The 27,690-nt window shown below is 39.7% G+C and overlaps 1 protein-coding gene across 7 annotated transcripts in view; it reads right to left on the reverse strand.

Annotated features, from left to right (window-relative positions):
- Positions 1-27,690, reverse strand: part of DACH2 (dachshund family transcription factor 2) — a 480,235-nt gene that overhangs the window by 140,705 nt on the left and 311,840 nt on the right. For all 7 annotated transcript variants that reach the window (XM_074964449.1, XM_074964452.1, XM_074964446.1 and 4 more), the window contains one exon: positions 62-193. In XM_074964449.1, the coding sequence (XP_074820550.1) occupies positions 62-193 (132 nt within the window). The remainder of the gene's footprint in view (positions 1-61; positions 194-27,690) is intronic.

Genomic DNA, 27,690 nt, shown 5'->3' on the forward strand with positions numbered 1-27,690 from the left:
TCCATGCCCAAACCATAGGAGGCAGAGCCCTCTTGGGGATTATACGGGAGAAAATATTTACCTGCATTAGAATTGAGCTCTTCATTCTCTGATTCTGTTCCATTTTGGCTTCCACTTCCATGGACGCTGTTCATTGCCATAAGCTTCATCTTCTGTAACTTCATTGCCTCAGCCATGGCAGCTGCTGTTAGACCTAGCAAATGTAAATAAATAAATAAGTAAATATTGAGCATTCCTTTCTACAATATGAATAAAACACATTAATACAGTTCACATCTCTTTGCCAGTTACTATAGTGTTATTTTGAACATCACCCTGAAATGGAGCCACTTGGGATATTCCACTATAGCATTTCATTCCACAGCATTTGTGGACTGGATCTAATTTTATTTTTAAAAATTATTTCCTGTTGCTTTGATCACAGTCTGCTAATAGAACTGCAAGAAATTCCTGAATATATATAGGTCCCTAATTTCAAAAGCAGGTGGCCAATTAATATCACCACCCGCCCCCGCCCCCAAAAAAGGCGGGAAGAACACAATTTTGGTATTTTTCCAGTCAGCTATATGGGTATCTGATCCAAACAAAATTTTTGTTGTCCCACTGGAAATGAGACAATGCCATTAAGAGTTCAGGTAACTATAAACTTGACCTCCAAGCAGCTCAGGAAAGATGTTACAGTGCTTATCAGCTAAATAGACCCATAAAAATATACAGCATAAATCAGGTGGCTATGGGAGATTTTCAAATGACTCAGAAGCTACTTTCTCTGCCATATAACCTGAAAGAAAGGGAAATGAGGGGAGGGAGATAGGAGTAGGTCCTGGGCATTAGTGATCATCACTGGTACTGTCTGCAGAGAAGAATGAACCTCAGAAGTTTTGGCATTTTGGCTTAGCTCAGCAACCAGAAAGTCAGGTGCTCTTTTAGACCATGTCAAAATTTCCCGAAATACTAATGCCTGCAAAGTTGAGCTGGAAATTTTTTTATCTGAAGCAGTTTATCTCCCTAGCAGGAATATAAAGAAAGAGAAAACTCTACAAAGAACTCTACAAATATAATTTATAGTTTTGTTGTTTGTTTAGAGGTTTTTTTAGAATCCTAGGCTAAATGGGCTTTTCTGGCTCCCTCTCAATAGAATATTGTATACCTTGTCCTGTGTAATTTGTTGTGACTCTACACAGTCCCACTATATTTCAGTGGCAGTGGACTGGGATGCTTCATATCAGACATTATTCACAAGTTCTTACAGTTGTTCCACAAAATCACTGAATTACTTTAAACACAAAAAGGGGGAGCGGGTAAAGATGTTGCAGTGATGTAGTTAGTTAGAAAATCAGAAACTTTACGAAGAGGTTTTATTTTCATACTTTCATAAGAGTGAAAAGCCTGCAGGGTATAAGGAAACTTTTTAAAAACACCATAACAGAGGCTCAAATTAAATCTATATCCCAAATTTTAAAAAAAAAGTAAGAGGACCAAAAAAATGCCAATGTTGTTTAGTTGTAGCTAAACAACGGTGTAAAAGAGGAAGTGAGAGGCAAAAAGGCACCCTTTAAAAACTGGAAGACTAATCCTACTGAGGAAAATAGAAAGGAGCATAAACTCTGGTAAGTCTAGCGTAAAAGTATAAGAAAGTAAAAGTAAAAGAAAGGCCAAAAAAGAATTTGAAGAGCAACTAGCAAAAGACTTACGAACAGCAAAAAATGTGAAGTACATCAGAAGCAGGAAGCCCGCCATATAATCAGTGGGGCTATGAATGATCAAGGTGCTAAAGGAGCACTCAAGGAAGACAAGACCACAGTGGAGAAGCTAAATGAATTCTCTGCATTGGTCTTCACTGCAGAGGATGTGAGGGAGATTCCCATACCTAAGTCATTCTTTTAGGTGACTTATCTCCCAAATTGAGGTGTCAGTACATCACCAGGGAACAGATGGTATTCACCCAAGAGTTCTGAAGGAACTCGAATATGAAATTGCAGAACTACTAATTGTTGTATGTAACCTATCACTTAAATCAGCTTCTGGATAGCTAACATGAAGCCAAATTTTTAAAAAAGGCTCCAGAGGCAATCATAGCTGGTATGCCTAACTTCAGTACCAGGCAAATTTGTTGAAACTATACTAAAGAACAGAATGATCAGACACATAAATGAACACCATTTGTTGGGAAAGAGTCAACATGGCTTTTCTGAGGGGAAATCATGCCTCACCAATCTACCAGAATTCTTTGAGGGATCAGCAAACACGTGAACAAGGGTGATCCAGTGGATAAAGCATACTTGGACCTTAAGAAAGCCTTTGACAAGGTCCCTCAGCAAAAGGCTCTTAAGCAAACTAACCAGTCATGGGATAAGAAGGAAGGTCCTCTCATGGGCCTGTAACTGGTTAAAAGACAGAAAACAAAGGGTAGGAATAAATGGTCCGTTTTCAGAATGGAGAGAGGTGAATATCAATGTCCCTCAAGGGTCTGTACTGGGACTAGCGCTGTTCAACATCTTCATAAATGATCTGGTAAAAGGGATGAACAGTGAGGTGGCAAAGTTTGCAGATGATACAAAATTACTCAAGATAGTTAAGTCCAAAGCAGACTGTGAAGAATTACAAAGGGACCTCATAAAATTGGATGAGTGGGCAAGAAAATGGAAGATGAAATTCACAGTTGATAAACGTTGGAAAACATAATCCCAACTATCCATACAAAATGATGGGAGTCTAAATTAGCTGTTACCACTCAAGAAAGAGTCATTGGAGTCATTGCGGATAGTTCTCTGAAAACATCTGCTCAATGTGCAACAACAGTCAAAAAAGCTAACAATGTCTGGAACCATTAAGAGAGGGATAAATAATAAGACAATAAATACCATAATGCTAGTATTTAAATCCATGGTATGCCCACACCTTGAATACTGCGTGCAGTTCTGGTCACCCCATCTCAAAAAAGATATATTAGAATTGGAAAAGGTACAGAGAAGGGCAACAAAAATGATTTAGGGTATGGAACAGCGTCCATATGAGGAGAGATTTAAAAGATTGATATTGTTCATTTTAGAAAAAAGAGACCGCGGGGAGGTGGGAAAGGAGGATATGACAGAGGTCAATAAAAATCACAAAAGGTGTGGAGAAAGTGAATAAGGAAATGTTATTTACCCCTTCACATTATGCAAGAACCATCAGTCACTCAATGAAATTAATAGGCAGCAGGTTTAAAACAAACAAAAGGAAGAACTTCTTCACACAACACATAGTCAACCTACCGAATCCATTGCCAGGAGATGTTGTAAAGGCCAAAATTATAACTGGCTTTAAAAAAGAATTAGATAAGTTCATGAAGGATAAGTCCATCAATGGCTATTAGCTAAAATGGTCAGGGATGCAATCCCAGGCTCTGGATGACCCTAAGCCTCTGACTGTCAGATGCTGGGAGTGAACAATAGGGGATGGATCACTTGATAATTGCCCTGTTCTGTTCATTTCCTTTGAAGCCTCTGGCACAGGCCATTACTGGGAGACAGGATTGGACCAGATGGATCATTGGTCTGATCCAGCATCACCATTCTTATGTTTTATGTTCTAATGCTGTATCATGAGCTGGGAAAACATGACCCAAAAAAGAATGAAATGTGTTGTTTCTGGAAATTATGCTTTATTGAGACTTTAGGCACTGACTTCACTGCCCTAATATATATCACAGACTTTATTTTTATGGTCAGACCTCCATAAACCAAAAGTAAAGATGACTTTATTTTAAAAGTTGTTGTATATGAACTTGATACCTAACTAGGTGTTGTGCTTTTCGGACTAGTTCCTTATATAGGTTTCACAAGAGTTCTCACTGTTGTAGTTTGGCTTAAGTAAGCAAACACCCAATAAAATTAAACTGAATTCTTTGTTCCTGATGTTCTTTTCAAATAATATTACACTGATATGGCTCACCTGACTTCAGTGAAGTTACTCCTGATTTACATAAGTTATGGGTTCAGAATGAAGCCAGTTATCTAAGCAAACTGATAAACCACTCTCCTCCATAGTTAGTTGCTTCTCTCCTTGCCTAAGAGCCTTCCAGTGTTCCCAAGTATGGACTGCATTTACTCACTTCTCTATTCCAAAATCTACTGAACATCACCTGTACTAGATTGGCATCTGTTTCATAACCCTGTCACTTACATCTGAAAACACCAACAGTATTTTAATAGGGATCTCTTTTAATACAAATAAGAATATTTATATATAATTAATTTCAGAAAACAGCATCAGAAACCTTGTTATTTCAATATTTTAATACAATTCCCAACCCGATGCACATTAGACCACTACTCCAGCTATCGCATGCAATCTCACTTTAAATGCAAAACAGTTAAACACACTTTTTTTGGTTTTACTTTTGCAAATGCTGAATGTTAATCACTCAAATGTGAGTCAGAGGGTCATAATACTACCACTTTTGTTGCTACAACTCCTCAGACCAATATTACTGGTACAATCCCAAAACCACCCCCAACAGACACTGGAGAAATTCAATGTCATTACTTTCAGGCATTTTTCAGCTCCCTAACTAGGCATTTATGCCACGAGGATAAAAGCCAAAAATAACAATATGGCAGAAATCTATGTTGTGACATCTGCCACACAAGTGTCACTCTAAGCAAGAAGGTTGGGCATCTGGGAGTTTCAGTGTTCAGACTGTACAGGATAAAAAACAATTAGCCCTAGTGCAAAAATACTATGCCTTAAAAAGCTTGGGCAGCCTGGCTAACAGTTAAAGAGTTGAAGCAAGCCCATCCCATGCCATTTTGAAGTTAAAAAGTATCACTGAGGTCCTTAGGCTCCCATTTGGTCATCCCCGACTCTATATCATTTATTATCAGCACTGCAGTAGTGCCTAGGAGCTTCAGTCATGGACCAGGGCACCATTATGCTAGGTGCTGTACAAACAATGTATTTAGTTCTGTAGCATTCCTGAGTTAAAAAGTCGGGAGCAATACACAAGGCATAGACAGCACAAATTTCTGGTTCCAAGCAAGTGACATAGATTGAAATGATGGAAAACCCAGCGTACAACAAATAACCCATTTGCACAGGCTTCAACCAGGAACATTGCAGAGCTGATCTATGAACCGACATTCCCATTTAATTTGGTTCCGGCTAACTATTCATAAAATTCATAGCTGCAGCTGATTCAACTCTTGCTAGCTGTGGCAAAAAGGGTTCTTCTCCATCTGACTTGTCCACCATTCAGGGTGAATTTAGGAGGCATTTTCCTTGCTATTTGTTGAGGCAGATTGTTAGAGGCAGAGGAACCCTATTTAGTACAGCCAGATCTGAGTGCCTCACTTTAAAATAAATACATATATGGAAAACATCCCAGATTATGCACCTGCCCCTCTGATTTACAACTCAGAAGACAAGGCTCACTAGAAAGCCATAGTCTGGCAATTTCCCTGTCTCAGAGACAGCAGCTGCCACAAAATAAAATAAGTACTGACACTCCTGGGAACTTAGAAAGTGATCTGCAATATCACTGATGCAGAGCATCCAAAATGGTTTTGTTTTCTGAGTCAGCTCTAAAAACATGAATCTTGATTACAATTGGATAACTGGAAATGTCAGGGTGTATGCTCATATAGATACACCTATGTTGACTCATTGACAAAATGGCAAATCATCATTCATTTCCATTTCATGATTTATTTGTGTCAGGACACTGTATAGTCTCCCTTCAACAGTGTACATAACCTCTATTATATCGTACATTCATACGTTCTTGAACTAAACCTTCAAATACACAATGATCTATACTGTATATCCTACTGTCAGCATGCAATGAAATGAGATTTTGAAATGGTTTTCTTAGTCTGAATTAAAATACAACATAGCATGGTTTATTTCATGGCCCTGGATGGATTACATATACAATCATATTAAAGCCAGATTTTCTATGACCCTTGCCTGAGTTTGAGGATGGTACGAGGCATATCCTTCCGCTTGTGCATCCTGCATAAAAGTCTGGGACTATTCCATTCCCTCCTCCAGGGAGTGCAGAAGCTGCTCCCTCTGGGTAGCCAGAGAGCATATATCAACCAAACTGGGATGGAGAGACTGGCCTACACAGGGCTTTTTAAGGGATAATGTAACATACACATCGTCCCTTTGGACACCAGGGAACTAGAGGACGGTTTGTACCAGGCCTGTGACTAAATACCATAATTTAGACTTTATGAAATACCCTTAATAGAATAATACCTAGTTCTTAGATAGTGTTTTTCACCTGTACATTTCAAAGTGCTTTACAAAGGAGGTCAGTATCACTGTCCCCCCATTTTGCAGATGGGGAAACTGAAGCACAGAGCAGCAACATGACTTGCCCAATGTCACCCAATAGGCCAGTGGCAGAGCTGGAAAGAACGCAAAAGAAGACATACTGAACCAAAGTTCAGTTACACCCTTGCAATGCCACTGATAGATGAGGTAGCTCAACTACAAATGAAGGCAGATTTGCCCACACATATATAACGCATATCCAGTCGCTGAAAACCAGATTCAGACAGTTAACAGGACAGAGGACTAAGTCAGTTCCTACAGAGAGCGTTCCAAGGTGATAGAATGTATCTAAGTAATCCTGTGCTCTAAGTAAAGCTATTTTTTCACTTTCCTAATTAGTTATACTGCGCCCATCTCTTCATATTAGTCTGAAAGCTTTTCTGTCAAAACCGTGAACAAGGAAATTAACTAAAGGGGAGCTATGAGTAATCAAATCTTAAGGTTTGCAATTAATTAAATGAAATGGTGAGTCAGTGCACTGCAGTATGGTCTTGTATTAAAACAAAAGATTTAATTAAATTAACAGTCAACACATTGCAATTAATAATATTTAAAAGAAAAAAATGAAAGGCAGTTTCGCTCTGCCATATTATTTCAGTCTAACATTCAAGCACTGTGTATCAGCTTGTTTGTTATTTGCGTTCAAAGCTGCTATGGGTCAAGTATGATGTGCTAAAACAGGAATAATGAAACATCTGGTGGTATGAAATGTTAACATGAGATACCATATTGCAAACAGTAAAAACAGTTCTGAAACATCTTATAAAGTATGCTTTTGAAGATTGTGGGTGATGGGCTTCGCTCAGTTTTTTCCATAAGTAATAAAACAATGCTTACACAGTGCTTTACATTTTCAAAGTGCTCTACAAACATTTACTAATTCATTTTCACATTAAATAATATAAAGTGGAGGCCTCCATGTTGTTAAAACATATAACCCCCACTTAATGATCACAGGTGATAAAAAAGCTGCTACTACTTAGCACGAGGCGTAAACAAAACCCTAAATAAGAACATTAGAACATTTTGGATCGGAGTCCAAATCCAAGTCCCTGTATTGCAGCTTTTGCCTATCTCTGTTAATTGAATAAACTAGGAACTAATATAAATAACATTTTAGGCAATACAGTATATGCTTCTCCTAGGGACTTCTATTCTCAAGGGTGATACAAAAATATCCTGGCTACCATTTCAGACAGGCCACAGAAAAAAATAATCTACCACAGCAAAATAACTTGTGAGAGTGTAAAGGTGGAAGTTAGGGAAATATTGGTCATGGCGGTGGGGGGCTTCTTGATATGCAAACAATACATTTTGCACAATCTCAGCCACAACCTTCATTTACTAAGACAATCAGTACCTAAGGACAGAATCCTAACTTTAGGATAAAGCAGTAGGAAAACACAACCATTAACTCAGTTCATTGTGGACTTGCAAGTCAATAGCAACAGGAATCAATTAAAGAGAATCTGGGATGATTTGGTGTCTCTCAGAATGTATCACTAAGAAGTAACAACAAGAGAAAGCAAAGTGACAGCTAACAGTATTAACTGGGGGGAGAAAACAGATGAGTTAGAGAGCAAATCGCAGAAACAAAACATGCTTGCCTGATTTTACATAAGTGAAAAATAGTAAAGGAATCTAGTGAATTAGAATATATGTCAAACTCCAGATTTTAGGAAAGGAGAAAAATAAAGATGGAATCAGCTACAGATAAAAGGACCTAATTCTACTCGTGTTATACCAGCAAACCCCAGGAAGTTTCTCTTGATTTATGCTAGTAACAGAAGAGCAGAATTAGCCCCATTAATTGTTTTCCTTTTATAAATGTCAGTGGAATTATTCCACATTTACACCCATGCAAACGAGAATAGAATTTGGTCCCAAATCTTTTTGAGTAAATCTACAGATTTAATTCACTAGTGTATAGTCTCTTCATTACTAATCTCTTCGTAATAAAGTTTCTCATTATTTTCAAATACTAAATCGAATATATTATAAAATAAAATAACATTGTCAATACAAAATTGAAATACTGGTGCCAAATTCTGGACGGAAATTTGCATATAAACATCAGAAAACCTGCATGCAGCAGCAGCAGTTCTTGGCAGAAGTTGGCTGCTCCATGTTATGCCTCTGCCAGACACATAAAGAAGACTTATGAAGCTGACTCTGAACAGTGGTGGAATGGGTTCATGTGTGTGGTCCACACGTATATTTTTTTTTTCACAGGGATACAGGGAAGCTCAGCTCAGTGTCTGTAAAGTACACTGAGACCCTAGGACACATAAAACATGTCATAAAATAAAGATTTCACTTGTAGAACTCAAAGTCCTTCACAAATGTGGTTAAGACATGCCAAGGTCACAAAACAAGTCAGCAGCAGAGCTGGCAACTGAAACCATGTTTCTTCCCTCCCAGACTTATGATGTAGTCCAGTGGTTCCCAAACTTGTTCCGCCGCTTGTGCAGGGAAAACCCCTGGCGGGCCGGGATGGTTTGTTTACCTGCCGCGTCCTCAGGTTCGGCTGATCGTGGCTCCCAGTGGGTGTGGTTCGCTGCTCCAGGCCAATGGGAGCTGCTGGAAGTGGCACGGGCCGAGGGACGTACTGGCCGCCGCTTCCAGAAGCTCCCATTGGTCTGGAGCAGCGAACTGCGGCCAGTGGGAGCCGTGATCGGCCAAACCTGTGGACACAGCAGGTAAACAAACCGGCCCGGCCCGCCAGGGGCTTTCCCTGCACAACCGGCGGAACAAGTTTGGGAACCACTGAATGTAGTCACCGGTCAATGCTGTCTTCTGAAAGCCTCCATAAAAGATAGATAAGTAATATTTACATTAGTATTAACATAAAAGCTAGTATACTAATAAAGTGCCTGGACCAAACAATCCTCCCTATGCAATGCTTGTCATCCAAATCATTCCTTCTGTAAGATGGGATAGAATGAGTTAGTACTTGAGGATGGTGCAAGTAGAACACAGATGAATATAAAATGGAAATTTGCTCAATAACAAAAATGAATTAAAATACATTTCTGTTGTTCCACTTGACCCAAGACCCACACTTAAAAAAAAAGTTTCTCTCTTGTCTTGCTGGGAGAAAAATCCTCTCAAACAACTGCCAAACTGACTCACTGACTATTATAGAGGAAAAAGTGAAAATGTTTACACAAAATTCTGATATTTCCTAACTTTTGCGTGCTTGACTTCACAACCTTAATAATGTTCTATTAACATAGTTCTTGTGTGTGTAATTTTCTATGGGTTTAAAAAGACAAACTGGGAAAAATTCCATCATGTGGCATATTGACAACGACATGGGGCATCAGCATACCCTTTAGATTCATCACACAGACCTCTGTCACTTGAGCTGATAACAGTAGTTGTCATCCTCTATGAGGACCAGCACTACAGGAGGATGAGACACACACTTTGCCCGTGGGTTTCACAGATATTTCCTGACAGCCAAGGAATAGTGAGGCTCAGAAATCATGGATTCCATTGAAGGCTCTGGAGGGGAGTGTGCTTTAGTGGGCACAGATTCTTCTGCCTATTCTCCCCAAAGCATGACCCTTTCTGCCCTCTACCCTCCAACATGTCACTATCCCAGTCCTGTCTCTTTCCTACTGCTGGTTCCTCATCCCAGTCCTATTATCCTCCACCTTCCAGTCCCAGTCTCCATTCCTCAGCCTTCTCATCCCAGTCCCATCTCCTTGCGCATCAAGTCCTAGTGTAGCCCCTCCAGAATCCCAGTCCCCCAGACTTCCCCCCATCCACTAGCTCCTTTCCGAGTCTCCTTTCCCAGCAAGTCCCAGTTTCTCCCAGCTTGGCTCCTCATCCAATCCCTCTCTCTTCTCCATCCTGGTTTCCAGTGCATTACCCTAACCCATGTTCCCCACTCCCACTGGCTCCCAGTCCCAAGCTCCGTCCCCATGCTCCTCTCCAATCGCAATCTGTGCGTGTGTATCCATGTGTGTATGTGTCTCCACCCCCACACCCCGGCTCCTTGTCCCAGTCTCTTTGCCCAGCCAATTCCAGTTTTGCCCTCATACCCTGGGTCTTTGTCAGATCTGTCTCAACTCCTCCTTTATTTCCATTCTCCACCAGCCCCACTGGTTCTCAGTTCCAGTCATATTGCTCACCCAGTCCCCTCTCCCTCAGTCATCTGATCTCAGTCTCCCCTTGAACTACTGGCACCCCCTGCCCTGTCTTTTCCCCCCAACCAGGACATGTCTCTTTGCCCAGCCAATCCCACTCTACCCTGCCTTCAGATGCTGTCTCCACCCTGGCTCCCAGTTCCAGTCTCTGTCCCCAGCCAGTCCCATTTCCTCCCCACCCAAACTCCCAGCTTCCCCTGCCAGCCTCTAGTCCCAGTTTGGGCTCCCAACCTCAGGCTCTTGTCCCAATCTGCTTGTCCACCCCATTCTTGCAGGTCTGGCTCTTCTGCCCTCTGCACTCAAATGAGTAAGCTTCCCCCATCATTGACAGACAGGCTCTGGGCTATCCGTTCTGCTTCCTAGATCTGGCACAGCCTGCAGCAATCCAGAGCTGTAATTGCGGGTGAAATCCTGCTCAACCCGAGGCTGAAGCATGCTCAGTGTAGATAGAACCTCTGTGGAATCTGTCTGCTAAAATCAAAAAGTCTGTACTAAGAATGTCTGAACTGCAATTTATTCTAACACTTACAATTTGGACAAGTTTTCATGGGGATTGTGGTAAATGAATTGGGGGGGGGAGCTCCCTTTTATGGATACCCAACTAGCCAGTTAGCTATAAAATCCCTGTTAGCAGCTGTTCTCTACTTGCTTTACCTGTAAAGGGTTAAAAAGTCCATAGATAAAAGGAAGGGAATATGCATCTGACCAAAAGAGCCAATGGGAAGGCTAGAACCTTTTAAAATTGGGGAAAAAACTTTCCCTCTGTCTGTCTGTGTTGTTCTTCCAGATAGCATAACTGGGCTAAATTTTAACCGTTTGTGCTGAAACATTAGCAAAAACAGTTAAAATTTGGCCCAGTTATGAGTAACTGAAAGCAGGTTCTTATAATGGAAAATGTCAGGCAACCTTAATAATAAGTAGTTCAACCAGCCCCACTGATAATGTGTTATCACTTTATTTAAAATTGAGTTATGCCACATTCCATAAATTAGCCAGGACTTGTTCCCTTGTGTCTAAATGTGAAAATGCATGTATTTTGTTTTTGTTTTTTGAGAAATAGGGAAAAATAATTCCAAATTTGGAAATACTGTATTCTCATTTGTTTTCATTATTTCATGTATACAATTTCTGTAACATAATAGATGAAAGTAAGTTTTACCTCAGAAAGGAAAAAAAGGCATGTATATGTAATGAAATTTTAAAAATACAAGTGCAACAATTTTAAGAATGTGAAAAACAACCTACTTGCTGAAAATTATAAACACACCTAAAGTTCTCTGCAAATTTAATCAGTTACCCAACATTACTGCATCTGATGTTGTTTTTAGTTCTCTTATAGATGTACCATGCAATGCAAAAGGTTCTGCAAGTGAGATATTTCAGACCCTCCCCTGCAGGAAGAACTAAAGGTAGCGGGTCTGTCTGATGCATTGGCCAAAAACAAAAGGACTCAATTTTAACAATAATTATATCAAAACATTGATCCAAAATGTACTGTCGACTATCTGCTTATTATGTGTAGTGATGTATAAAACTTTTAAGGCCTTGATTAATGTTAAAATGAAAAATGATGCTAAAACTCTACAGACGAATACCCAACTACATCTTTTACAGATAGTTTCACATCCTAAAGGTTGACCATATCTTATTACAATCAAAAGTGCAGGTTATAGCATCAGAGGAAAACTAAGAAATCAGAATTACAAAGAAGGGTAAGAGGATTATATTGTATTTTTCCTTTGTCCCTCTTATAGCCTCTCTCACGAGAATTGATTAATTTGGTGACATTTTCTGCTCTTTCTACAATCTATGCCATGAGAATGATTTGTCAAGATTGTACTGCTTAATACTTTTAGCATGCTGCACTATAGTGACTTTTACCTTATTCTATAATATATGATTGACTGACAGACTGTTCTACAAGTTACAGAAGAGGTAAGCTGAAGAGAGAGAGACTGGCCAGCCAATTAAATTATGTTTTGTTGAAAAGCTCACGCTCATTTTATATAGTTCTTTTATAAACTATTATATACATATTTATTGCAAAAATAATCTGTTAAAAGCTTTAATATAAAACACAAAAATACCAATACTAATTTCATGTAAAAAGTTTGAAACAACATGATGTAAATCCACCATTGGGATTCAGATTTCAGCAAAGAAGAAACAAGTCACACTAATGCATGCAGCTGGTGGTCTTCACAAAGCTGCAATAAGGCCCAGCTCACAAATACTTTGACCTGGGACTACTTTTTTAAAAAAATTAAAGCTTGGTAATTTAGTCTCATCTTCTTGGTAGCAATATACAAAAATAAATTACAATAATAAGGAAAAAATGCTAACTCCTGGGCTCCGAGCATAAATAGAGGTCAAGGCAGAGCACAAAGATGACATTCCCAGCCTCCGAACAGGGAAGCACATCACTGCCACGGCCCTCTTGACATCCAGTGACAAGATGCATCAGTAGTAATGACTCATTATCCTAGATGGAGAGAAATGAATAGGGTGGAAGTCCCTTGATGTAAGCACTGGGGCCCAGACAAGAGTATTGGATTCTGAACTGGGAAAACATTCCCAATGTGCAGTCTGTGACTTTGTCAGGTTAATCTTAAAAACAGCTTTATTGCAATATACTCTGCTATCACAAAAGTTTCTCATGGGAGATGTATGTCACTGGTTTGTGCTTTTGATGTCAGGATTCGCTTGTCCTTCTTAGAATAATTTTGATTAACGAAAATTTCAAATTATGTGATTAATAAATTCCAGAAGACCAGCCACTCTGAATTTATTTTTCCTTTACAGTCTATAACCCCATTATAATATCATATAGTAGAGAGAAATGCATGTTCTTGCATGTGAGATTAGATTTAGCTGTTGTGAATCCTTCCTCCACGTTTATTCCTTTGCTATTAAATCCATGTCTGTGATTTTAAATCACTTGTCTGTAAGCTACAGTGATGGACAAACCTCTAAAGTTTTGGAGGTCCTTTTCAGTAAAGCACCAAAAAGTGTAAAAGTTTATCTGGTGTTGACGCAAACCTCTTCAGTATGCAAAATTAATTAGGCTGGAAATCTTGTGAGAATATTGAAACGTTTGTGTGAAATTTCAAGCTATTTCCTGCTTCTAATTGGACTGGAAATACTGTGAAGATAGTTTTTTGCAATAGATGGAATAGCTCCATTGTCTAACTATCAGGTCTCTCAAGCCACAGCTTAAAATCCTGCACGTGTGCTTCTTGTGAGGTAAATACTGAGTTCCATGAAGCCCATGTGAGAGATCTCAGATAAAGCCTTAAAACCAAGGTCCTTCTCTGCATGGGTATTAATGGTTAGATTTTCAGAAGTGCTGAGCACTGACATTGACTTCAATGGGAACAGAGTTTGGCCAACGCTGAATGCTTTTGAGAATACCACCTTAAAGCTCCCATTAGCATTCTCTCTTCCACAAAGTTTCCTAGGGAAAGAAGTCTCTATGTCCACTCCTTCCCCAGCCTCCATTTCATCACCCTGTTTGCTCTGAATAGCAGTGATGAAACTGAGCAAACATTAATTTCACTCTGCTACTTAGAAAAACTATGAGCAGAACAGAGGAATTGGCTCTACCTCTCTGAAGACTCAGGAAGACAATGTCACAGTGAAGATTACCATTGCTACTACAAAGGCTAAGAGCAACTTTGTTGTTCAAATGAAAAGTTTAAATACTACAGCAGTTGATGGGTTAAGCACCCATACTCATTAGTGTTACTCACTTTGAGTAGTGACTTAATCCATAAACAGTAAATCAACGGGACTATTTGTAGAGATTAGGTGCTCGTTAGCATAAGGTTATTGGAAACTGGGCCCAAGTGAAACTTCCCATCCACCACAGGTGAGTGAACAAGAAGGTTTGATCAGGACACACAGGCAAATGAAGAATAGACACAGAGATGGATTAGAGGCCACAACATTATTAATTTAATATTGGACAGAGCATTATATGCCTTACCTCCCACCCCCTACTATCACCTAACAGGCATTCAACTAGTTCCAGTGTGGTTACAAGGCTCCCATCATATTACCAATAACTTGAGGTAGATCCTCCTCAAACCCCTAGGGCTCAGCTCACTTCGGAATCCACTAGCCTTCCCCACATAGGAATGTAGAAGGGACCAAGGAGGACCTCAGCCCTTGAAGACTTCAAGTGTCCCATTCTCCTACAGGCACAAGGTCCACCAGGGAAATCCTGGGTCTTACTTATTGCTGGATGCTGCTCTTTTAGCCATCATCCACACCGGATACGGCACAAGTTGCAATGAACTCAACAATCTTATCTTTCCCAATATTTAAGTCCTATTCCTTTCAGCCCAGCTATGCCTCCATGATGCTGTGAGGAAGATGAAGAAAAACCACCAGACCGTGGCCAATTTGGCTGAATAGGAAAAATTAGTTCCTAATCTCAAAACAAGCAATTGTTCAGAGCTGCAGCAACCTGAGAAACACAGCTCTTATGCTACAACTAACAGGAGAGAATGTGGGCCAGCTGAAGGGCCAACAGGCCCTTTAAAAGCCTGGGAAAGCTTTAAATAAACTGAGAGGTGGGGCAGAGTGGAAGAGAACACGAGAGCCAATCAGCGCCCCCCAGGCTCCCAAACCAGGCCCATGGGAAGCAGAGGGCCCAAGGAGGAGGAAGGGCCCAGTTTTTGCCTCACCAAGTGTCCACTCTTGCCTCATCTCCCAGGCATTGTCTCATCCCTGCCAGTCCAACCCACAACGCCTCACACTGAGATGGGGGCATTTTCAAGGTATTACAGGTTTTTCCCCCCAGTATTGCTGACCAGAATTTGTTGTCCTCCTGTACACTGTATTATAACTTTGTTGTTGTCTGCTCATCCTCCGTTAGTATAATCATTGACTGATTGTCATTATTGTGTTCAGCACTGAACAAAGGAAAATATATGATCCTTTCCCCAAAGAGCTTACATTCTAAGGCCTTGTCTACACTTGCAAGTTCGAGAGCATTAAATCAGCCCCGGGCACCCTAACTCCTGAGATGTCTGCACTAGCAAGGCACTTAGAGCGCCTGGACTCCGCAGCTGGAACGCCCCTGATAATTCACCTCCACGAGAAGCATAGAGCTTTCTGCTCTCGTGCTGAAGGGCTGGGGCATCAGTGTGGATGACGTATTGCATTATTGCGCTGCGATTGGACTCTGGAAACGTCCCATAATCCCTTGAAGTCAAGTAGCCACTCTCGTCATTGTTTTGAACTCGGCTACAGGCATGCGGATAACTCCTTCAAAGCTCCGTTTCTGACAGCCAGCATGCTTATCTGCTCCGGAACGCAAAGCAAACCATTACTGTGGAACGCTTCTGCTGCAGAGGCAGGTGTGTGTGTGTGTGTGTGTGTGTGTGTGTGCAGAGGCAGGTGTGTGTGTGTGTGTGTGTGTGTGTGTGAGAGAGAGAGAGAGAGAGAGAGAGGCGGGGGGATGGAGGCTGATTTCAAGGTTTCCCCCTTCCCCTGCCGCTGTTTGAACTTACAAGACAACATGCTGGTACACTCTCTGCCCCCCAGTACACACTGTCTCTCCCCCATATACATACAACACACTCCCTGTCACACTCCACCCCCCTCCCGCATCTGAAAAGCAGCTGGCAATCTAGTAGGATGCCCTGGAACAATGGGATTGGGAAACGTGCATCATCTGATGCTGTGCCTACCCCATTAGACATTGCAAACCCTTCCCAAAGCATGCTGCAGCCACTTGCACACTGGGGTAGCTACCACAATGCTCTGCTCTCCGTGGCGTTGCTTGCAAGAGCTACTAATGTGGACATGCTCCACAGTCACAAGGGGCACAGTGTGAACACACAGCAGCACTTTTCCTGCTGCTGTCTCTGAGGGCTGGTTTAACTCCCTGCGCTCAACATATGCATGTGTAGACAGAGCCTAAGTCTCTACTGCAGAGAAAGCTATATGAAAGAAGACATTTTTTTTCATTTGTGATATCCGAATTATTTGAGTTGCAAAAGACTCATGACAGAAGCCCTCCACTATGATTTCATTTAATTTGGAACTCAAATAGAAGAAGAAAAAATTAGTGACTATTCTTGTACAACTTTTAAATGGAAAGCATAGAAGAAATACAGGCTAAATCCTTTGTATATTCAATAACTGAAGAGTAGTTTTCTGTGCAAAGACTTTCAAAAGGTGCTAGCTGCACTGCTGATGAAACTACACGGAAAAAGTTGCAGTGCTACTCTTCTCTAGATGTACTGTAGTAACTCAAGTTCTCTCATATGGTTTCTTCTACCTTCAGCCTACAGTATTTTCAACAGCAAAACATAATTAAGGGCCTGTATACTGCCAACCATATTGCCATTACAACCATTTCTTCATACCACTACCACAGTTTGACAAGATGTAGGAGAATCATATCACTGACATTTTTCTAAATCAACACAAACTTCTGCAATATAAAACAATTAAAAAATCATCTGAAATCTTGTTTTCAAAAGTATTTGCACATTTAATTTTACTATTAAATATTCCATATGATAATATGGACTTTTTATTTGATAATATTTAGCAACATTCATTTACAACACTATTAACTGAAATATAATGTGCATTCCATAGTTACAATGGATCTGTATGATATTGACTATTACACTGAATGTGACCAAAGCAACACAGGTCATTCTTACAGATCACGCCACACTGTGCTTTTTACAAACTCCAAATGAGGTGCATCTCTGCTCTCTCTTTAAGAACAAAATACATGACATATATACTGTTCTGTTGCTTTCGGTAGTACTTCTGTGTATCTAGATGGGGATACATTTTTCAGCTTTGTGCTTCTGCCAAATATGGTAAGAGCTTATTCTATATACATGCCTGTAAGAGAGACCTTCTGGAAGCTATTTTCTTGGGGTTTTTTTGTGTCATTCCTTGTGTGTCTCTGTGTCTACGTGTGCGCACCTGCAAGCACCTCATTTTGGCAATCTTATGCAGTATCAACTCCTAGCCACTTATTTATCAGAAATAACGGTTACTAAAATTAGCGTCATGTCAAATGTAAACAGTATCTGGCTGAAAACAAGGTGCATGCCCCACACAGCTTAGCTAATATCTCTGACCAAAAAGTTCAAGAGTGAGATTTCAGAAATGACTGTATTTATTTAGTAAATGCTTTGTTGTTACTTGAAAGGTGATTGGTTAGGAAACAATCATATATGCCCCCCAAACTGCTATTTTTAACCAGAGGGAAGAGGGAAAGAGAATGATGAGGAAACAGACCACATCATGGCATCCAGCACGGTTTCCTGAAAACAGCAAATGACTCCACCCACTGCTATTGAATCCTAGTGATGAGGTAGCCACACCTGCTGCCCACCCATGAAGCACTGCTAGAAAGAGAAAGCGCTAGGGAGGTGAGAGAGGGACAAGGGAGCTGGAAAGAAAAGAGAAAGGAGGAGTCAGATATAGCTGAGGAAGCAGAAAGGAACACAGATGAGATTATGGAGACAGAAGCAGAAGGAGAAAAGTCAAAGTACATACATAAATGCCAACTGGCTGGGAGGACAATAGGAGAAAAAGAATTGTACCTAGAAGAACATAAGGCCACTGATTGGCCACTGGCCAATCATCATAATTCCAGAATCTGTTTTTTCCTCAGGTCAAAAAATAACTATATGTATATGTATGGGACAAAGGCAAGGTTGCAATCTTAATGTTAGAATACCCAGAAGTAAAAAATGCTAACTTTTCAACTATAAAGTTCTCTTACTACATTTTTGTATGGAATGTATACATCTGCACATTTCCCTCAAACAGTAAAATCCTGCAGATTGGGACGAGGTAATTCTGTGTGGCACCATGTTTGATGGTGGAAGCGTGCTGGAATATTTTGTGCTTCAAAGAAGCAGTAACTCTTTTATCCTATACTGCACCTTGAGGCGGAGAAGAGCATTATTTCTACCCCACCCTGATTCTAGATGCTAAAAGTGGTACTTCAGCCAGGAGGTTTCCATGTAACTCAATGGGAACCAATGCCATTGATTTTAACGGGTACTTAGATGAATGTTTCAATGTATAATTGTATCATTTTCTTCCCATTTAACATGGTTTTAATTTTTCCCTCCAATATGTATGGCCCAGGAAGGAGATTTATATAACTGGAAAATGGGGCACACTCAAACTCAATTAGCCAGAGGGCAGAATGATTGTTGGTGGAAAGGTATACTTTCCAAAGTAACTAGTGATGGAGGGAGTCAGAGCCAAAGAGAAAATATTGATTGGTTCAGCCACTGAGGATTAGAATGCTGAAGTGGAAGGTGCTCCTGTGAAAATACATACAGACTAGTATCCTTTGCGGCTCTCAGCCTATTCTCCACATTAGTACCATACTCTCTCATATGGTTTGCAACATTTTGCAGTTAGGGACAGCAGCATTTCAGAACATTTGGCGTGCGTCTAAATGAACTGAAAGACATATCACAAGTCAGCTTCATGGCAATAGCAGGCCTCAGACCATCTGACATACTTTTCATTTCACTAAAAAGCAGAGCAAGAAATATTGCAATCCCCTCTCACATTCTGGAAAGACCATTTCCATTGGATTACGCTCTCTTGTAGATGGTCTTCTGAAACAGTTAAGTAAAACAACGAACATTTTAAGTAATTTGTATTGAATTACACTTCGATTGGTTTAAAAATGAAGAACACTATATCTATCACAAATGAAAAAAACCCAACTACATATTGCATTGAATGTAGTTCATTTTTTGTTCTAAGGACATAAAGTCCTCCAGGTGTCAGAAATACACATACATAGAATATTATATTCTGTATTTAGATTCCTGAGTTAGGAGAGAAATGTGTAAAATGTGAAAAATTCCAGAAAAATCCCTGTTGGCTATGTATTTGACAAAGACTCCTGTGCAATCTTCCTTCTGTCAGATGTCTAGAATATGCTCCTTTCAGACAGGAGCTTATAAATATGTGGAACATTGGGCTAAAAACTCCTAATTTTTGGTCAAGATGCACTTTTGGTTTGGGAGGACTCTCTCAGCACAGATATGGTACATATATTGCACTTTTGGAGGATTGCAACAGTCTAATGTACAATATGCTATTTCTCCTCAAGTGCATAGGTCAAATACATCCATACTTTGCTGCTGCACTCATATGGATCTGAGATCACACTGGAGTCCTTGTTATAAATTAAACCAAGAACAAAACTGTACAATCAGCAAATGTGATTTCAAACATGCCAAATGAGTATATCACTGTCTTACTTTTCAGAGTGGATTTAGAGTGTCAGTAGGTAACTCAGAGAACAATTTCTTTGTTGATGACATCATGTTACATCCCATTTTGAATAGCACGACATTATAAGAACCATATTTCAAAGACACAAACTTCAAATCAGAATATAGGACACCAATGTATTATCATTTTAATCCAAGGAAAGTTCAAATAATATGTAGGGTATTCTTGGCCTGATGTTTAATTTTGTTGCACTAATGTAAAACAGTCTCTCACTCTTTAAAATTAATACAGCCAGACTAAATTCTATTAAGGATTATTTCTGGTAATACCCTGTGCTGAAGAGTTGTAAACATTTTAAATTAGTTTGGAGGGCCAGCATTGGTGACAAGTGATAATGATTCTTGTTATCTTTTCATAGCGGAGAGGTTTAAGGCTGCTGTAAGATGTTTTTCCACATTGATATACTGAGTATGGTGTGTGTCTCTGTGTGTGTGTATTAAAAACATTTCTTCGGCATGCATTTAATTTGATTATTATATATTAATGTATATTAACCACCTGCTGATTATTATATTCATCCAGATTTGATAGTTTGTGCAAAAGATGAATACTGTTTCTTCCATGCATATTTCTCCTAATTAAATGTTTTTAGACAATCATTGGCCTAATCCATGTATTTAAATTGCCATAACTGTCACATTGTATCTAAAGAGTTCAGTTTAGTTAGATAGTTATTACAGGTTAATTAACAGTTGATGATTATTCAAATCTAACGGCTGTGTTAAAGATAAATCCAGTGGTTTTAGACTTTTGTATAGTTTTAATAATCAATTGGTTTAATATACAATTGCTATCTTATGATATCCAAATTAAAAGTGAATCTGAGGCAGTTAGGACATTGCAATTTGCAAGACCCCACAGATGACCGAGAAACATCCTTGTAATCCTGTTCAGGCAATAAAGGATGTAATACTCTCAGCCCAACTTGTTTCTACTTTAAAAACAAAAAACCTCACTCAACTTCTCATACTTAAGAAAAAATGAATCTTCTTCCTGATTAATCACTAGGCAGCTTTGACTGGTGAAGAGAAAATTATATTACAAATGAACAGCTACCTGTTATCAAATTACAAGGCATTTTCATCAAAGAACCAAAAACGGCAGCAGATTGACCAGTTAACATGTTTCCACTGACCTGGGGGGATTTTTCCAGTTAACAGCCTCTGAAGAATGCTTCCTTTTGATTCTTGTCTTTGACACAAAAATGATTGTCCCATTTAACCAGTCTTCTATCACATATATCAGGGAATCCTATTTACTCACACACTACTGGAACATTAAAACACAATAGTGTGATTGTCCCTGGAAGAAAATTTTAAAGATTGACTTTTTTTCCTTTTTCAGAAAAGGGGGTGAGATCAAAAGCTAACTTTAATAGATGTTTGACTAAGGTCATACTGCTAGGAAATGGAACACTGAAGATGAAAGAGAACAAATAGATTTGGCTTTTGATCTCAGCCAAATCCTTTTGGCATTGTTTAGCTTTTATATAATACTTCAGTTTCAGGTGATATCTTGAGAAAAATGAATTGGCTTTACTCTTGAGGTTTCAATAGTTTAGTAATAGTTTCATATGTACCAAAGTTTAGGAAAATAGCGTCCTACTTTCTTAACTATTAGGCTAGATTTTTTTTAATAGGATGCAGTCAGGTTAACCCTCACTATAATTGCCAACACTGTGAATGTGTAAACAAAAGTACTGAAAAGCTAGCAAGTTACATGTTGCATGTAAAAAGCCTGGTTGAATTGTGACATAATTTACAAAGCACATATCCTTTTTAAAGATGCTAGTAAATTATGTACTGTTCTGACTTCACCGAGACCAGGATTTGGCCTTTAGAGAAATATGACATAGGAAACAGAATAGTTCTCATTGCATTTAGAATGATGATACCCTTTTTATTTTAAGCTATTTGGACCATGTTTAAACTCAGAGTAATCTAGTGGTAAGCTGTCAGAGTGAAATTCACCATTGTGCAGAATGCCAGCACAAGATTTTATGCACCAGTTACATCCCATTTAAACCCTAATTTAAGATTAAAGCCCCTGTTGACTTCAGTGGTGCAGAATCAGGACCACTGATCCTCTCATTTAGAGTTTTTTACTTTTTGTGTGTGTGTGTGTGTGTGTGTGTGTGTGCAGGTGGGAGGAGAAGGCAGCAGGGAAGGGTAATATTCAGATAAAGGAAATTACACATCTGACAATTTTACTAAATTATTCCATAATTACAATCTGCTACTTCTTAAAACTACTATAGACCGGGAATTTTGGAAACCCTTATATCTTTCCAGGATTGAACATAAACAAGTTCTAAAGAGAAATATCCTACCAATATTAAATTAGTTCTTTCAAATCCTTTCATAACAGTGCCCATCTCATTTAAAAATAATACTAAACTAAACTCAAAATTCTCTAAGCAAAAACTGGGATTATTAAAGAAAATAAAATGGAATAGTTGGAACTAAAGCTCTTCTATTAAATGATTATTATTGTTTGAAACTATTTAATGATCGTAAGTAGCAGTTTAAAACAATGTAAGAGCCCATACTTCACTATGCAGGACATACAGAGTCATAACTGTTAAAAATTGATTTTGTCATTTATGCTTAATTAAGCTATCATTTCATACATTTTAATAAATGCTATTGACAGTGGCAACAAATCAAGGTTGGAATGGTATATTCAAAGCAGATTATGTGATTTTTTCTCATATAATAAGGAGTAACTTGGAGATGACAACATATGCATGGTAATCAGTGATTTAAAAGCAATATATTTCAGATATGTAGTAGTTCTTCCATGCTACAGATATAGGCTGAAATAAATCACTTTTAGTTTGAAATGGTATTTAATCTCAAAATACAATTGAAAATAAATAATATCTTAAAGTAATAAGTAAATGTAAAGTCATATATTTTTGAAAGACATTTAATTGGAATAATTTATAATGCACCCTGTCGTTATTTAGTCAATGGGCAACTATTTCTTAATATCTACCTTTCAAGTGATTTAATTCCTTCATTTTTGTGAAAACTTAAGTCTTCAATGAATGCTCAAATTAGCAACATAAGTACTCTACATATTTTTATTTTAAAATACAGCATAATCTGAAGAAACTGGCACACACTGTGTTTACAAAATAATGGCTAGTTCCCCTTAGCAAGTAGTTTTTTCTATGGATATCCAAACTAATATGTACAGAACCATATACTTTCACAACAGTTTATAAAAGAGAGAGTTAGATAGGGTCAAGGAGTTTGAGGAGACTCAGACTTCAGAAGATGAAAGAGTAGAACCAGTGGTATAAACTGGGGTGGAAACTTTCTGCCTGAAAGTTTCTGCAATTGCTATATCAATTGCTTCCAAAGAATAGTACTGTCTTACAAGCAGCAAGTCAATCAGCAGTATCCTTCTCCTTCAAGCCTGATTCTGCAACCTTCACCCATTTTGGGTAGTATTTATGCAGCGAAATAGTTCCTTTGAAGTCAGTGAGAATACTCAGGTGATGGATACTCTACATGATTAGGGTTGCTGAATCAAACTCTTAGTATGTGTGGTAAAAATCCTATTTTGGGGCCAAATTTACCAGTTAGCTATTGGCCTGAACAAACAATGGGGTGCTTTTCACTAGCCCAAGGAAAGCCCATCCTTCCTGGCTCCCAAACCCTTCCCAAACAGAATGATGAGCACCCTACACCATCATTTAGTGACTACTTCTCACTCAAAGAGAGAGAGAGAAAGCTTCTCATTCAGGGAGGAACAAAGAATAGAGATTTCATAAGGCCTCCTACATTCAAGAGGGAGGAAATGCCCTTTAATTTTATCACCTCCTCCTTAGTAAATGCAAACTTATATCTATCATCCACTTATGTCTTCCCAGGGCTAACAACAATTCTTTTTCAGCTCCTATAAAATCTAATGCTCCTCTCTGAGCCGGACCTGCTAAAACACACTACCCTTTGAACAAATGCAGCTATTAAGTCATTTTGCTGACTTGCTCAATATGTAATATTATGCTGACTCAAGCTGTGTTACCTTCAACACTTTTCACACCGCAGGAATTTAAGATTCTAAAAAAAAATTCTTAGTGGATGTTTTATTCTGTATGGTTTGTGTTTGCAGTTGCCTTTCCCTAAAGAGGAGAATTCTGGATTGACTGTCTTCTGAAACTACTGAGCTGCTGTATATGAGAAGCAGATTCCTTGTTATCTCATCTATGTAGAAATCTGTACAGATGACAAGATACAGTTAAAAATAAATATATCAATACGTTTATATTGTAATAATTAATTTTTTAAGGTGATCAGGCCCTAGGATCAAATTGTACAGCAAATTATGATAATGACAATGGAAGTAGTTTCCAATTTGACTTTCAAACTTCCGACTACCTACTCTGTTCTCTGGGAAAGGGCAATTTTTACCCACCAGATAATAATTTACTACTCTAAAAAGCTTCCATTGTTATAAAACTATTATCCCCTCCTAATTTTATACCACAAACAAGCTGTATGTCCAAGGAAGGGAGACTCAAAAGACTGTTCAGCTTTTAATTAGAATTAGCAATTTATGATGCTTTCAAAGCAAGGTTTCCCACCAACTTTTTTGGGAACTCCTCCTTCTGTTGCCTTGGGTAAATCACTTATCCTCATCTGTGAAATGGAGGTGATACAATTTACTTACCTACTTCAAAAGATGTGCACTGACAGTTAATTTGCTAATGCTCATAAAGTAACTTGAAAATAAAAAGCACTGTAAGCGCTAAGCACTTGGTAGGGGGGAGACTAATATAATTAAATTATTTAAGGCTCTTTTCATCCACACAGAAGGAGCTCTTAATCTTCCTGGAGTAGGATGAAGATCTTGCTTTAATTATTATTTATTACGATGACTGGCAAAAGACAAGAAATTCCATAGAAATAAACAAAATCATGCATTTGTCATCTTTACAACAGAAGACAAACTATACAGGTGAGCACGGCCCACAATTCCTAAAAGTAATCTGGGGAAGAAAGGGATGACTTCCTACCCACACCTCCACTCATAAGAGCATCATTCAAAATATGGCAGAAACTTCCTAGTCATCTGCTACCCAACCTCTAGCCATCTAGCCACAAATTGCAGTATATCATTCCTTCCTCCTTTATATTGTGCACATCTCAGAGGATTTCCTTCTTGCTAAAAAAGGAAAGGTATTCAATTCCTCTATAGACAGAATTTATTGTTTTACCTATTCTATTTCTGCTACTTAGGCAATTTGCAAAATTTGCTGAGCCTGCATGTAGTCCTAAAATCTGTAGACAGACTAGAAAACCCCAATAAACTTAGACCTGATCCTGACGGGTGCAGAGGATGTGTAACTCCATTTTACTGATCAATACTTTAAATATGGAACTTCAAATACTGTCAGGATTTATTACCCTTAATGCACTGGTGTAACCTGCTGGATCATTCTGAGTGAGTTAGGAGACACCTGTAACAAATATACCTCTTCTCTGAATTATCACTCTTTAGCATCTCAAATCAGTATCAATTTACTCTCCACCAAAGAAGCATATTCAGACATATTAGTGCCTCCCACACTTTTATTCTACACACCTTAAAATGCCCGTACATGCTGACCTACACGGTCATATACTACACATGGAAAAAAACTGACTTAAAATAGGATTAGAAGGACTAGAGGCTCAGACAAAGAATATACAAAGAAAATTGATATTTAAACCACTGCAGAAAGTTATTCTGTGAAGTAACAAGTAACAAACCATTTTATTTTACAGATAATTGATTTCCTATGAACACATACCGTTGAAACAAAAGTCTGTACTGAAGTTTACCAAACTGGCTACCAAAATATCAAAATCAGTTCTTTATCTATATCATTCCAGATGATCTTTTAGCTTTAACCCCAAGGATTATATATTTAGAGATCATTCGAGTCAATTCAGCTTTATTCTCTCTATATGTGGTATTTCAGAGAATAGGAATATTTGAAAATACATGAAGTTGAAAATCCTTCCAAGGTGGCTATCTAGATCAGAGGTGGGCAAACTACACCCCGCGGGCCACATCCAGCCCATGGGAACCTCCTGCCCGGCCCCTGAAAGCTCCTGGCCCAGGAGGCTAGCTCCCGGCCCCTCCCCTGCTGTTCCCCATCCCCCGCAGCCTCAGCTCATTGCATCGCTGGCGCAATGCTCTGTGCGGCGGGGCTGCGAGTGCCTGTCGGGCAGCGCAGCTGCAGAGCCACGGACTGACCCAGTGCTCTGTGCTGCGTGGTGACGTGGCTGGCTCCAGCCGGGCGGCACGGCTGCCTGTCCTGGTGCTCAGCCGATGGTGCTCCAGGCAGCACAGTAAGGGGGCAGGGAGCAGGGTGGGTTGGACAGAGGGCAGGGAGTTTGGGGTGGTGGTCAGGGGGTGGGGGTGTGGATGGGGTGGGGGTGTGGATGGGGTCGGGGCGGTCAGAGGGGGCTTGAATGGGGGCAGGGGTCTCAGGGGGCAGTCAGGAAGGAGGGGGATGGGTTGGATGGGGCAGTGGGGGGCAGTCAGGGGCAGGAGGGACGGGGGCGGGGATGGGGCAGGGGTCCTGGGGGGGCTGTCAGGGGACAGGGAACGGGGGGGGGTCGGATGGGGCAGGAGTCCCGAGGGGGCCATCAGGGAGTGAGAAGCAGGGGGGGTCGGATAGGGTGTGGGGGCCGGGCCACGCCTCGCTGTTTGGGGAGGCACAGCATCCCCTAACCAGCCCTCCATACAATTTTGGAAACCTGATGTGGCCCTCAGGCCTAAAATTTTGCCCGCCCCTGATCTAGATACTAGCGTTCAACATTATATTTAGTCTATTTATAGGGCTGAACTACCTCCATCCCTGGAATATTTAATTCTTACGAAACTGGCAATTTTTCCCAGATATTTGTCAAGTCGAAATGAGATGGTTATTATTTCCACCAAGAGGATTTTAAAACTCCATGTCCTCAGGATCAATGTCCCTTTATAAGCATTTAAGAAGATGCTATCTATTCCTGCCAAGATATTAGTTTCCTGCCCAAATGCTACAAACCTGGCAAAATTAAATTGGAATCTCTCTCTTCGAAGTTTACTCTTTAGAAAGACCAAAATTACATGATATGGTGAATGTACATGATTACCAAGATGCATCTGAAAAGAACCAAAAGAACCCACTGGGCCTCAGGGCCTGGGCTTCAGCTCAACCCTGTATGTCTATGCTGAAAGTTTATAGCCCTGCAGCCTGAGCCCCATGATCGCAAGTCAGCTGACCCATGCCACGGGTCTTCTATTGTAGTGCAGACATACCCTCAGTGACTGGCCTGCCTCAAGATTGCCTATCTGCAATCTTGTTCATTGTTCATGTTTGAATTTAGATCACCATTATGGGGGCATATTCTACCATGTGCTATAAACCACACCACAGCTACATGCTAAATACAAACACAAAAGATAGCAGAGAGCAGTCAGGACCAACTACTGCCCTCACTCACTTCCAATAGCAGGCTCCCCTAAGATGTTCTTTTGGGCCCTGAGCATCCTGCCGGCCAGCCATGATTCACACCCTCAGATCAACGGGATGTGTGTTTCATCTGTCCCTTCTTTCATGGATAGTCACAGTCTCCATGTCCCAGGGCCTCCTGAGAAATTTCCAGTAGCTTATAGAGCAATATGGAATGAAAACAAATTTCAAAGCCTCAAACCATAAAACAGAATTATCATCCTCTGGATCACCCTCTACAAAACATCCAAACCATGTGTTCAGTATTCTAAGCCTTTATATCCATGAGAGAAATTCTAAGGAACTGATTCTACAGACACTACATACACTACATTACACCAAGAAATAATTCGGGTTCTCTCTCTCTCTCTCTTTTTTTTTTTTTTTTTTTTTTAAATTTCAGGTTAT

Source organism: Natator depressus, chromosome 9 (genome assembly GCF_965152275.1).
Source record: "Natator depressus isolate rNatDep1 chromosome 9, rNatDep2.hap1, whole genome shotgun sequence".
NCBI lineage: Eukaryota > Metazoa > Chordata > Testudines > Cheloniidae > Natator > Natator depressus.